At 42.7% G+C, this 14026-nt stretch overlaps 2 protein-coding genes and 1 non-coding gene across 3 annotated transcripts; 1 reads left to right on the forward strand and 2 right to left on the reverse strand.

Annotated features, from left to right (window-relative positions):
- Positions 1 to 108: 108 nt before the first annotated feature.
- On the forward strand, positions 109 to 10975 carry sh3d19 (SH3 domain containing 19). Its single transcript, XM_028403740.1, has 21 exons — positions 109 to 291; positions 3335 to 3374; positions 4238 to 4278; positions 4402 to 4441; positions 4605 to 4749; positions 4949 to 5129; positions 5211 to 6203; positions 6539 to 6649; positions 6745 to 6863; positions 7224 to 7264; positions 7350 to 7557; positions 7645 to 7713; positions 7802 to 7939; positions 8059 to 8125; positions 8455 to 8585; positions 8669 to 8727; positions 8806 to 9029; positions 9487 to 9539; positions 9654 to 9831; positions 10148 to 10251; positions 10334 to 10975. The coding sequence occupies exons 1-21, from the start codon at positions 228 to 230 to the stop codon at positions 10442 to 10444; spliced, it is 3117 nt and encodes a 1038-aa protein (XP_028259541.1). The 5' UTR covers positions 109 to 227; the 3' UTR covers positions 10445 to 10975.
- Positions 10967 to 14026, reverse strand: rps3a (ribosomal protein S3A). The gene is made up of 6 exons (XM_028403753.1): positions 13910 to 14026; positions 13183 to 13286; positions 12733 to 12920; positions 11707 to 11915; positions 11378 to 11487; positions 10967 to 11135 (listed from the first exon to the last, which is right to left on the reverse strand). Exons 1-6 carry the CDS (start codon positions 13969 to 13971, stop codon positions 11008 to 11010), a joined length of 801 nt encoding a protein of 266 aa, XP_028259554.1. The 5' UTR covers positions 13972 to 14026; the 3' UTR covers positions 10967 to 11007.
- On the reverse strand, positions 11246 to 11316 carry LOC114444133 (small nucleolar RNA SNORD73). Its single transcript, XR_003671516.1, has one exon. It is a non-coding gene; the product is annotated as a small nucleolar RNA SNORD73 (small nucleolar RNA).

The following is a 14026-nucleotide window of genomic DNA, read 5'->3' on the forward strand; positions in this document are numbered from 1 at the left end:
CGCTGCCTGCTGGGGTCCGGACAGTGAGTGGCACCACCTCCATCCATCCACAGCGCGCAGAGAAAGTGCTGCTGTGGGCAGGACGCACTGAAACTTCTAGCGGACAGGGACCCGCTGTTTAAGCGGCAGCTTGGCACATGTAAAACCTGCAAACTGCGCAATAAAGACTGTCTAACTAGCTAACTAACTTTGATTTATTTATTTCTACTTTCTTAAAATCAACACCGATGGCAGAAGCCCGGCGAGAGGAGGAGGATGAGGGGGAGCGCAGAGACAGAAGCCAGACAGCAGGTATGTAGCAGACCATCCGTGGAGCTAACATTTATATATATTATACGTTTTGGACATTTTACTCCACAAGAACAAACTTTTACAATACGTTTATAGAATAACTTCACAGTTAAACATTTAGAGAGCCAAAAACTTTACACAGTAAATGAACCTACCAGCTAGTATATACATGTAATTATCAGTCAGCTCTAATATTTAAATGATCCTTGTATGTTAATGGAGTAAAATAATCAAAAAGTACATGTATAGCCCCACTAACATAACATCCACACACTGCAGAGGCCATGTGTGTACCTTTTATATTTAAAGTAAATTTAGTTGACAATACTTTTCATTGGTTTGACATATTTGACATATTTCTGCTGTAGTAATATTTCTTCCTCCACTTCAATACTCGGCATTGTTTAACATGTAGTTATAGCAGTCAATGAAGGTGCACATCAAAACATAGACAGCAGGGCAGTACATGCATTAATTTATATGATCAAAATACACTTTAAAGTTATGTCTTTGAGTCATAAAGCTAAAATATGTAATATTTCTGCAGCCCTGCAGCATCATCACGTCAATATTTAGATTCATTTAAATCATTGCTGTCTGCCACAGTGCAGTGTAATTTATACCAACATTTCTGTTCCTCACCACACACCTCTGTCTGTAAATACACATTCTATTGAGCCAGTCCTGTGACATAATAAACAAACTTTCCTTATCAGCCTCACCTACCAGCTGCCTTACATCTTACTATATGTGATGCTTCTCTGTACTGTTCACGGTCTTTCTTAGCAACACCTGGTGTGTGAACATTTGTTTCTTTCAGCAGCCAGTGTAATGGCTCAGACCCAAACACACACACACACACACACACCACACCCTGACCCCAGCAGCTGTCTGCATGTGAATTCCTGTCAGAGTCTGAGCAGACAACCTGCTGTGTCATGAACACACTTGATGGGATTTTTCACCCTTTCAAAATAATTGAACATATTTAAATCCACATCAGTTTCCACGGTGACTCACTCATCTGCTCTGACACCATCTAATCTTCTCTGACTAAAGGTCTGTATCAGCTGCTGACATGGTGTTGTTCACTCATGACGCCATGATCTGTCTGCTTTAAACCGTCTTATTTTTCACATGTGGGTGAATGTGCTGTGACCGGCTCAGGCTGTCCTGAATGTTTACTTCTGTTCAAATGTATTGCTGCTGAAAAAAAATGCCGGCACTGCAGGCAGTTATATATCAGATTCTAAGCAGGATCTCAGCTCGTACTGGTGTAGTGTGACACATGGAGGCAGCTTGTTTGTCTTTCTTTCCTTTTGTTCCCAGTTTCAGCAGCTGCTCTGTGACTGCTGCTGCTGCTGTGCTGAGTAATGTCAGCATGTGTTGAAGTGAGAGGGCTGACTTCAGCAGCTTTCTCCTGTGTTTGTGGTGTCTCCTCAGGTATCACCTTACTGATCTGGGATTTACTTTAAAACTGTATAATAAAAGGTTCAAACTTTCATGTCTTAGTGGACAGTTTGAGCCTTTAACTGTTAAACAATGTGGTTAATGTGCTTTACCTTGTGATAGTGCTTCATTGATCAGTCTGTTATTTCTTCGCTTTCTGACTCAACATCTGATTGATTGCACTTGATCTAAGTTTAAATAAATCACTTTTAAACAGGTCCTGAGTGGATACACTCAGATGGAAGCAGTTCCAGAGCTTAAGTCACATATAGGATGATGAAAGACTTTGGTCTGTCAGGGACTGTCCTCAACTTGCCTGCATTCACTTTACATATTTACCTGGCTAAGATCAAAATTTGAATCTCGTATATGAGATGTATTGTATTAGATACATGGTGTTTCCTGCAGCTCAATCAGATTCGGTGCTGTTATTGGTGCAGGTCTGATGTCTCTTATCACTCAGTCTGATTTTTACCTTTTGAATAGAATCATTTTTTCTTAAATCTTTATAGAGATTAAACTGATTGTAAGCAAAAACACTCATTTTGAAATGTTAATTATTTTCAGAGCAGCATGTAATATTCCTGTGGCATTTTAGTCTGCAGGAAAAAGACACTGACTGTGTCATGTGGCACAACCACCACTTCCTGAATGACCACATTCCACTTCGTCAGATTGGCCAGGTAAACAGAGGAGCGCTGAGATATTGCAGGGCCGTCCCTCTCTTCTCTGTTGTCTGTAGGTGTGTGTGTGACTGCTAGCTTCAAGTCCTTTGTCAGACACACTCGGTGGAGCGGGAGGGAAATATCTGAATGGAAAAATAACCTTTAGATGTGTTGTTCCTTTACTGCTCACAGGTAGGGGTGCTACAAGAGACATGTTGTGTTTAGGGTAAATTTGCTTTCAGAACTGAGGCTAAAACATGAGCTGTAATGTTACGTATGCTAGACTCCACACGTACAAGGAAGTGAAGATGCTTTAAGGTGCATTCAATGTTGGAGATGACTTATTAAAGAGAAAGGAGAAAGCTCTTTTCCTGGTACGCTGTTAAAGTGTAACTGGAGGCAGTAGCGGTGTGGCTCTAACAGATAACCAGTAACAGGTGTGACAGGTGGATTTGACTGAGGTCATGGTTTCTGGAAGCATGCACAACAATACTGCCCTCGGTTTCTACCTGCTACAGGGCTCCTTTATAGGCAAACACACTTTTGTTGGCTTGTTATTTGACAGTGCGTCTTATCCCAGCTGTTGGATATTGTCACATTTTTTAGGCCACTTTGCGACCTGACAATACCAGTTCCCTGCAGACAGGTTTGTGCTATTTTTGTATGCACGGCACTCTGACTCACTCACAGGTTCATGTCAAACAGGTTCATCGAGGTTTAATTACATTTCCCACTGGTTATCATCAGATTCTTATTAGAAGTTAGTAGGAGAGTGATTGGATGGTGTTTGGATTTTCCTCAAATAGACAGTATCTTGTTTTGCCACATTAGACAACATGTGTCACTTCACTCGAGACGTGTTATGATGACATAAATGTTTTTCTTTTTTTTCTTTCATCATCACATAAACTGTGTGTTTTCCTCTGTAGACCTCCCCGAAAGAACCAAAGCAGAACATTTAGTATCCAGGTAAGTCACCTGTCCTTCAGCTGAGCTTTTATCACTTGTATTGGTAAACCTGAGGTGCATCCGGCAGCAGGCTGGACACTGTCCCTTTAACAGTCAGATCTGCTGATGGGTGAAGTTGTGAATGGGCCCAACAATGCAGTCATCATTCCTCGCTGACAGACAGAGGGTCAACACAGGGACCAACGCACCATGCTGCACTTAAAACACACACAAAAAGGATAACAGAATCCAATTGTGAACTTCAGTTTCTTTTACAGCTCACAGCCAATCAATTATATCAGCCACATGGTAGAAGAGAGGGAGGGACAGGACTGTTGTGTCTTAATGAGCAGGATACAGGTTCATTATGTGTCCCTGCCATGGGAGTTCACTGTAGCTCTGGTGATGGTACACATCAGAAAGTCTTGTTAGTCCATACTTTACAGTGAGATGAATAAAAGAGGACAGTGACAAAGAGTTTTTATAGATTTAGTCTACAACAGTAAAGGTATAAGGAGGAAACCCAAGGTTTGAGATGCTTCCTGTTTTGTAAGGTAGGTCAAATTCATGAAAAGAATTAGCTTTAAACCTTCAATTTGACCTTAAATATTAAATATTTCATCCCAAAAGAACTCTTTGAAGTAGGCCTTTACCTTTCTAGTTGTTTCTACCACTTATTATTTATAGTTTTCATCACTTACACACTTCACTACTCCTTTTTTGCTCTATTTTCAACTTAAAGTCAAATGTATTAATTAGCAGTTTTAAGTCTTTGTATTGAATATTACCAACATTAGATGGCACATGTGGCAGCTTGATCCCATGCTTGTCTGTACTGCATCTGTCTGTGCTGTAAGCTCACAGACTTCTGTTCTTCTTTGCAGTCAGGGGCCTCTATCTTCTATACGAGCTGCCATCAAACGAAGTAAGTTTGCCTGAAAGATTCTTTCACAATTTTCAATTATGTAAGGTAAAAAAAAAAAATCTCTGCAAACATGTTTAATAAAACATCTGCGTAAAAGTTAATGTTCCATTTTCCTTCCTACAGCAAGAACAAACTCTCAAAGTGACAACAGCAGAGACAGAAGGTAATGTAAAATGCAGCTCCTATTAGTTCCAACTTATGTTTTCATCCTGAGTGTCTCATTTGTTTCTCGGTGCTTTAGCCTTGAGTGCTTTGCTTAACAAGTCTGAAGAATATAAATGAATCATGTTAAAGGTTAACTGTAAATGGATCTTTCTGGTTTTCAGGCGACCAGAGATTACCATTGTCTCAGCAGAACCTTTGGCCAGTAACAGCTGGTTCCCTCCTGCATCTGTGGTTTTTCCTCCTCCTCCTCCTCCTCCTCCTCCTCCTCAGCCAGGCTGGTCTGCAGGAATCCAGGCTGTTTCACAGGTACAACAGCCTTCATATGACATTGATGTTTTTTCTCAGTACAAGTACATATTTTTTTTGTTAACAATAGAAATAAACATGATTTTTAAATATGACTTACTGACAGAATATTCCAGTAGCAGGTACATCACTTCATTATGTGGAGAACATAATGTGTGTATGCATGTGTGTGTGAACACCTCTCTTTTTCATGACTCAGCCCCCACCATCCTATGACCAGGTGATTAAAGAAAAAACCCACGAGGACGTTAAGCCCACAGCAGCCCCCCGTCGGACTTCCTGCACCACCACAAGTGCCACACAGACTGACCCCGTGAAGGAAGACAATACCTCCACAGAGTGCAGTCCGACTCCACAGTCAGCAGGGAAACGATCTTCCGGTGAGGCATCCGAGAATCTTTTTGATGGGCGTCTCTTGCTGGTTTTGCTTTATACGCTCATGCTGTTTGTTTTTATTTCAGGTGAAAAGCCACAAAAACCACCAAGGCCATCATTGCCCAAATCAGGAATCAGGAAAGCTACAACTGAAGCACATGAAAAAACTTCAGCAGACGCAAACACTGATGAACAAAGTGACTCCAAGTCTGATGTGAAGCAACCTGAAAAGGCAGACTGCACGCACACGTACACCGGATCAGTCACTGTTCACTGGAATATTCCTACAAGTGTCTCTGTCACTGCTGAAGCATCTTCCTCAGATCACAGTCAGCGTCCCGTTCCTCGTCCGCGCACCAAAGCCAGAAAGCCGGCAGCTGAAGAAGAGGCCAAAGGTCATATTTTAGTAAAGCTCAACGATAGCTGTGATACTAACCAATCTGATCCACTAGAGGTCTCTTCAAGTCAGTATTTAAAGGAGTTATTGGAGGTCTTCAGTGCAGGTGACGAGTGTGAGGAGAACAGTGACGTCGTTGAGGCCTCGCAGGTTGAAGATGCTGTTGACGAGATGAACAACATCCACACTCAGCGTAACATCCGAGCCAGGATCCAGGCCTTTGAGGGCCAGGCTGGCAGCGAGGAGGAAAATGTTTCCCTAACAACCAAACCTGACCCTCTGCCCAGGAGGGCCACCACCAAACCTCCAGTCGCTGCTAAACCTTCTGTGGCTCTCAGACCTCTGTTAAGTCTCAGTACAGATAACATCTATCAAATCGCCTCTGCCACAAACACTCCACTAAACCCGACACCAGCAACCAGACCACAGCCACCCAAGAAACCTGTGGGACTGTCTATAAAGGAGGAGTTAGAGGCTTTACATAGCAGGACAGACATCCCACACAGATCACGTAATTCTGTGCTGAGCAGAGCCAACTGCATCGATGAGGTGGAACCATCACCTGCTCCACCCGTACCTCCAGTGAAGCCCAGCAAGGAGCCACTCAAACCCAACCTAAACATTAACAACCACAACTCAGTCTCCATTTTCAGAGAGAATGAGTATGAAACCAGTCTGCAAAGTGAGTAGCAACACTCTGTGCTATTGCTAAGTAGTCAATATGTGTCGTTTGAAGGAATAATTGAACTGTTTAGTTGAGCAGCAGCCAGATGCACACACGTCTAAGAGTTTTATTATCATGAGGTTGCTAAGAAACCAGCAAAACAGTGTAGTCAGAGATGCTGCAGATGCTACAGGGTGGATGAAAGATCCTTTTGAAGCATCTATTAAAAACCACAAATTAGATTTCAATTGAGTTTTTCACATATCTGAATAAATTAAATAAATGAGTCGGCGAGGTTTAAGGTTAGGCTAACCTAGGCTAAGCTACACAGCTTCACACGTGTTTCTGTTCAGATCTCCTCCCGGTCGTACTTCAGCAGAATGTGGACAGCAATGGAGCCTCTTTCAACAGGCAAAGTATGACAAGAAGGCCAACCACCATCAGGGTCCCCAGCAAAAGTTCAAGTAAGTTTTTTTTGTATTCACTTCATTTTATTTACACAGGCTGTAATTCAGCAAAGGTTTTCAGTATGTTGTGGTAAACTTGAATCTCTTCTCAGTATTGGACAGCTTTCAGGACAGTCTTCCTCCTCCTCCTCTCCCGGCTCAGAAGCCTGTTGGTTCTTTAAACACTCAAGTGAACCAGAGACAAAGCCTGACACCTGCCCTCTCCCTCCAGGTAACATTTACACCACCACGCCCTCACAAAACTTAAAACTCAGAGGATCCACTTCTCTTTTGTAGGGGGACTTAGACACACACACTCACATTGCCATGTCATAGGGTTAGACTAAATCAGTGCTTGTGACTAAAATGGCACTACACAGCAGTACATTTATGAAGCTCTCAGAATCAGGTTTGTCTTGTCTGTGCAGCTTACCTGATTACTTTCCTCTGCTTCCTACAAACAAAGAATCTACTGTGAACACACCCTGTGAATGCTGTGTGTTGTAACACTGTTGCTATGGTTTTCAGTGCTGCCCGGTGTTGTGTTGTTTCTGTTTTAGTGGTGCTAATAAAAAAATCCATTCTTTTGCAGGACTTTTATAGCACCGGGCCGGAGCCGTCGCTACCTCCTCGGTAAGTGATCAAAGAGAAACAGCCATGTTAAAATAGTATGTGACAATGATGGTAATGATGATATCATGTTTTTAATGCACTGTAGGAAGCCGAGTGTAAACAGATCACTCCCACCGCGCCCACCTCCAGCAAAAGCAGGTCCTGGAAGACCTCCCCCACCAAATTTTCAGGCCACACGTCAAACTTACTCGTTACCACAGGAGGCTTCACCTAAACCTCAGGCTCAGAGATCCCAAAGGAAAGTCTTACCTCCGAGACCAAACCCAGGCCACCGTCTCTACAACAAATACACTGTGAGAGAGATCCCACAGCACACCTGAGAGTTTCTACAGTGACACTGCTTCATAAGCATCTGTTTAAACATTGTTTTCCTCCACCAGCTTCAGCTGCCACATGGGATCGCATCCTTTGACTACAATGGGAGTAATACAGGAGAACTGTCATTCCAGGTAACTGTACTGTACTGTATGGTACCAAAACCAGTATTCAAATCCAGCAGTCCTTCCTGAACTGCTAATGTCTCTGCTTTTTCAACAGAAAAATGAAGTGCTTGTGCTGCTGGAAGAGATTAACCACAATGAGTTTGAGTGTCAAGTCGGAGAAGCCAGAGGCCGCGTCCACAAGTCTCGTATGAAGGTCATTACTCCTCTTGGCTCATACATGTCTGCCCCAGAGGTAACGTACTCTTTATTTATAAGAAAAACAACATTCATTGTCACCTGAGCCTCACTGTCTTTTGTGCCCGGTCAGCTTGAATATTTTAACCTTTAGGAGGCTTTGTGCTCTTTGTGCAGGCTGCTGCTCCACCTGCCTCGGATAGAGACGGAATAAAGGTGCAAGCTGTGCATGACTTCATTCCAGGTAACAGTGTCATGAAGCCAAACAGAACTTTGATTGTACAAAGTATGTTAACAGATATGTTTGGGGATACACTTCCTCCTTCCAATCCAAAACAGTGGGACACAGCTAGCTGTGCACTGATATAACAAAATACTGCGTTCAATGGTTTATAATCAGGTGGTGAATAACTTGAAATCTTTCCCCATTCCCTATGAATGTCCCATATGCTGGACCAAAAGCCTGATGCATATCAAAAGCCCTGGAAATGGGGTCAAGCTCTCATCTTGCATCACATAAAGGTTACATCTATTTACAGCTTACAGCTTCTTCATTATTTGTTCACCTCACAGAGGGTCCAGGAGAGCTGTGTCTGAAAGCAGGGGATGTTGTGACCAGGGTGGAGCAGGTGGACAGTGAGTGGTACAGAGGCACCTGCAGGGGATCTACTGGGTATTTTCCTGTCAATTATGTCAAAGTCCTGGTAAGTATCAGTGCATCAGTTACTTCATTTGCATCAAAGAACCGTGTGAATGAAGAAATACTGATGATTTTCTGCTTCTTTAGTCAAATTCACCAAATCAGCTAAGTGTAAAGAAACCAAAGAAACCAGCTGCAGCCATCAGGTACTGTTGTTTCAGCACAACAACTTTGGTCTTCATAAGTAGCCTGATAAGCTAATTGGATTTGACATATTGTTAAAGTGGCCCGAGATGTGTGGCGAGGTTTGACTTTGAGGGCGAGCATAGCGATGAGCTGTCGTTCACCGAGGGGGATGTGATCCAGCTGAAGGAGTACGTGGGAGAAGACTGGGCACGGGGACAGATCGGCGTCGTCCTCGGCATCTTTCCCCTGAACTTTGTAGAGGTCATTGAAGATCTGCCTCCACCACCGAGTCAGCAGCAGTCTACAAAGATAGCACTGCCTGGTGAGATCACCTGAAAATGCTCAGATGCAATCATTGTATGCATTTCTTTATGTGTTAAGGTTGCTGCTAACAATAGAAAATGAGGAGTGAGGAGCCTTAATGCCTCCTTTACTTTTAAGCTGACGGGCATTTCCCTCTGTGGCATGTTAGGAATTTGTGCATCTGTTTGTGTTTCATTAAATAATTGTTTACAGATGTCCAGTCCACAGCAGGCATTAAAATAAAAACACCTTAGAGGTCATGGGTTGTGATGACTCCCAAAATACTTTAGTCTTTAAGGCCTAAAGACATTTAAATGTACAGTGTGATGATAAAAACCTCTCCTAGCTGTCTAGGATATGGACTCTGTCTCCTTATTAGCTACTACAATTTTGAGTCATTTTAATAAGATATGCATTATTGATAAGCCAGAGATTTTTCATGTTCTTTATATGAGATTTACCCTTTTTTGTCACAGGCATGGCTGCTGCTTCCCCCAGCATGCAGCCTGAAGTTGCCAAACCTGCTCAGGTAACCAATATTTATATGAGCAACAACATCAACAAGAACCATGATGGCTGAAATATGCAACTGACCTGATATATTATCACCTTTGCGTCCCTTATTCTGTCTGTGGCATCTCAGTCCAGTGTGGAGTGGGCGGTGGCTTTGTACGACTACACCGGGAAGTCAGGGGATGACCTGTCCTTTCAGCAGGGGGACTGCATCCTGATCACCGAGCACCTGAACGCTGAGTGGAGCTGTGGCAGACTCAACGGCAGAGAGGGGATGTTCCCCAGGGCTTTTGTTGAGTCCACCGCAGGTAGAAACAATTCACACATTTGAATTTAATGGATTGCTCTCCACAGGAAATATCCAGCCTAAAATGTCATGTTTAAAGATATTGCTACTTATGGTTTTCTTTTTCTTTTCTTTTTTTTTAAATTAAGGAGCAATGAGTGTTTCTTCAATTTAAAGAAAACTACAAAAATGATTTCTGTTAATTACACGTTTAAATATTTTTAATAATCACTAAAACTTTTTGCACAATTTCTCTCATTTGGCCAATTTCTCTCATCTGCTCATTCACATTGATGGATTTTCTATTATTCATTAGCTGAGTATGCCTTCTTCCACAGGGCAGCAGTCTATTAATGCCCAGCAGAACGGAGCGACTGTTGGAGGGAGAGCCAGAGCGCTGTACAGCTTCACATCTGACTGCGAAGAGGAGCTCTCCATACAGGTGCAGTAAACACATCTGTGTGTTGAAGCTCAATGCAAAGCAACCACTGACATCACAGACTGTCGTGTTACTTCTTTCACAGGTTGGGGATATTATAACTAATATAGAATCCATTGATGAAGAATGGTTTCTTGGAGATTTGAGAGGAAAACGGGCCCTTGTGCCTAAAAACTACGTGCAAGTACTGGAATAGGGCCACACGGCCCACAAGATACCGCAGCTGGGTGACATGAACTCTTGACTTCCAGCAGTGGAGGTCTGAACTTGACTGCCTTTTATTGGAATTCAGTATTCCATCTTCAAGTAGTGCAACAGCTTTTCTTTCTACAGCATTACCTTGAAATGAAGTGTTTACTGAATAACTTGTACTATATATAAATATTAAAGATGGTTGCCGACCTACGTTCACTTGAGTTAGACCAGCATGGGATTCTTTGACCGAGCATGTGCACCACCTAGTGGTTTGCCACTTCATTGTTTTCCTCAAACTGTATTTTACACAACCTGCTTATTGACTGCATGCTGATGGCTTCAAATATACCAAAGATCACACTTTTGGTGCTGGGTAAACAATCCAGGTGGCACCGATATCAGACAACATGGACTAAATTCTCTGTACCACTGCTTGGCAGATTAATTTTATACACTTCACCATACAGCAGTACAACCTGCATTAACTGTATCATCATCATCACAGCCAAGGAAGACAGTAGAGTTTGGTCATTTACATTTTTTATTAAATCTGTCAGGGTGTTTTTAGACTGTCTCCTGGATGGGGGGCTCATAGCCGTCAGCCCTCTCCACCTTTGCTCCAGTGTCATCACCGGATGCCTTTGCAGCACTGCCGGCACCGCCCTCACCATGGAGCTCCATCAGTTTGCCCACTGTAACAAAAGGAAAGCAATTTTTTTTACCTTGAGCTGATTAAACAAACATTTACAGGGAATTTTCTGCCTAAATGGGTTTTTGTTGTTGCTTTTTTGTAATGTAAGGGAACGTCAGGTGATCTCAATAGAAGGTAATCAGGTGATCATATGGGACCGAAACAGTTTGTCATCATGTGTTCCCACTACCACACAAAAAAGAGAGGATTCTATCCTCACAGGTGCATCTCCATATTACTTACACTCAAACTTGGGCTTCTTAAGCATCTTGACCTTGCGGACGTAGACGTCGTGCAGTGGGTAGATGGACTGGCAGGCCTTCTCGATGTCCTTGCCAACACTGTCGGGGATCCTGGAGTACAACATAATACACTTTAGCACACAGGGTTTGTTGAACCACAAAATGGTTGTGACTCTCTAATCAGTATGAATACATAAAGCCTAAGAAGTGTAGCCTTTAACCCATCAGTGACACAGAGGTAAACTCGACTGGACCAAATTCCAAGATTTCTCCTTGCTGTAATCCGACATACATTTCCATTTACACACAGCAGCCACTGTATACACTTACAGCTTGTTGACCACTTCCTTCAGATCGTTGGTCTGAACCTCACGGGTCATGATCTCCATCATCTTCTTGCGGATCTGGCGAACCTGCTGGTGCTGGGCGTATGAGGTCTTTCTGATCTGGTTGGTGCGCTTCTTTGTGAAACCCACACAGAAAAGACGCAGGAGATAGCCGTCGGTGGTCTTCACATCCACATGGGCTTCGATCATAGTCTACAGACAAAGATCAGAAACATTTACATTGGAATAAATGTACAGCTTTTCAATTTATATTTGCTCTGCAAGCCACAATAGATCCCATAGTCTGGTTTCCTCAAACACTAATTTATTCGAACATTCTCCTGACATGATAGAAAAGCCTCAGCATTTCAGTAAGGAAAGCTGTACAACTCAGTTCATGTATTCTACAGAACAATGTACTTCTCTCAAAATTATGTCACAAAATCTGAAAGAAGCCAAGCAGTGTTTTATGGAGAAAGCTGTAAGATTACAATAAAGGCATTCACAACATACATTTGCATTACCTGCTGTTAAGAGTCTAATAAAACATAGAAACGGTTAACGCCGATGTCCGTGTTTGCTGCTACAGGAAATACTTAAGAGAAACCATGACCCTCTGTACAATATACTGCAAATGCCTAGCACATCATGCTCATTTGATGAACAATGACCACATGGACTTTCCTGTGTACTGCTGCCTGCATCCCAATTCCAAACAAAAGCCACCCTGCATTAGTCAAAACTACATCTGCCATTTTTAAGTTAGTTGCACTCAGGTGTCTCAACAGCTTAATTATGTCTTCCAAAGGCAGCCAAAGACTTTACACCATTGCCTATTAAACGCACAACTCTGGATTTGTACTGCCACAACCTAAACATTGGTGGGTAGGTAATGTTTTACATGTAAAAAGGTCTAATTAATCTCAAAGTTCAACCAAATATTGATTCAGAATCATTGTCAAAACTCATAACACAAAGACAAGATTTTATCTGTCAGAAAGATGAGGTATGATTCCAAAAGCCTGATTACCTGCCACTTCTTGACCATGGAGCACATCTTGTCACGGGTCAGGTCCATTCCGTGGAAGTTGGTGAGGCAGTTCTTGCCCTGCACATCTTCAGTGATGAGCTTGAACTTGCGGAAGGCCACCTCGTCGTTCTGCAGATCAGCGAGGCTCACCTCGAACACACGGCCCTTCAAGCCATCGGAGGCGATTCCTATGTGGTAAAAGCAGGTACAATTTAGAAAAGGGAGACCACACAAAGTAATATTAAACTGAATCAGCAGTAATCATTGTAGGCTTATGTTGTCATATATACCCACAACAATGTAGTAGATATAGTTACAGTCTCTGTCAGCAGCTCATTCTGCTGTCATAGAAACAGTAAGAATGGGGCTGGCATCATCTTATTTTTATGGTGCACAAGCAAGCTTTAGTAACTGCACAGCACAATGAGCCTTTGCGATATGCAGACTTACTGGTTCCCTGAGTCCTGGTGACCAAGGTCTTGCCAAGATTGCGGATGTTGAACATGGCTGGTGCCTTGACATCATACCAGTCCTTCTTGGAGAAAGGGTCCACACTGCAGGACAGACGAAAAATCAATCACAAAAACATCCCAAGCTCAGACTAGCATGTACATGAGGTTTATAGGCTACAGTTTAAGTAAGCTAGCTACGTTACTCATCCACAGTAAAGGACGCAGGTCAGATTAGCGGGCTGCTTCTAAAATGTACTTTTTGGCTAGTCAGTAAATAACCAGCGACTTGATCAGACACAGCGGGTTATGCACGGATGTCATACAACACGGTAATCTTTACACTTTAACGATTAACTGTGGCGTTTGACTGCCATATTGCTAAATAAGCTCGGCTAACTTGCTAACATTGAGCACACACGTTACTGTGTTTAACTACAGAACCAAACTAAACCTGTTTTCTGGGGCTACTCTGGTTCCTTTACTCGAGATCTGCATACATAGCCACAGCGAGGTCATTATAAATACTCATCATAGCTCAGTGGAAGTGGAAACAGCATGTTACAACTCCATTCAGCACTCCAGCGGCCGGCGACGCGGAGACTAGCACTGGCCCACTAATCATCTACTTAAAATCGCATTCATCCTTTACATTTTTCAGACCGCAGTGATAAGTGTGAAAAGGTTTTGAACTATTTAATCTAACTATGTGCAAATTTTCTACTTACATCTTCTTTTTGGCACCCTTTTTACCGCCTTTGGTCAGCCTCTTATTCTTGCCGACTGCCATGTTGGCTACAGGGAGTGAAAGAGGAGGAAACTGGAAATCCCGCGATAGTTAAAGA

Source organism: Parambassis ranga, chromosome 1 (genome assembly GCF_900634625.1).
Source record: "Parambassis ranga chromosome 1, fParRan2.1, whole genome shotgun sequence".
Taxonomy (NCBI): Eukaryota; Metazoa; Chordata; class Actinopteri; family Ambassidae; genus Parambassis; species Parambassis ranga.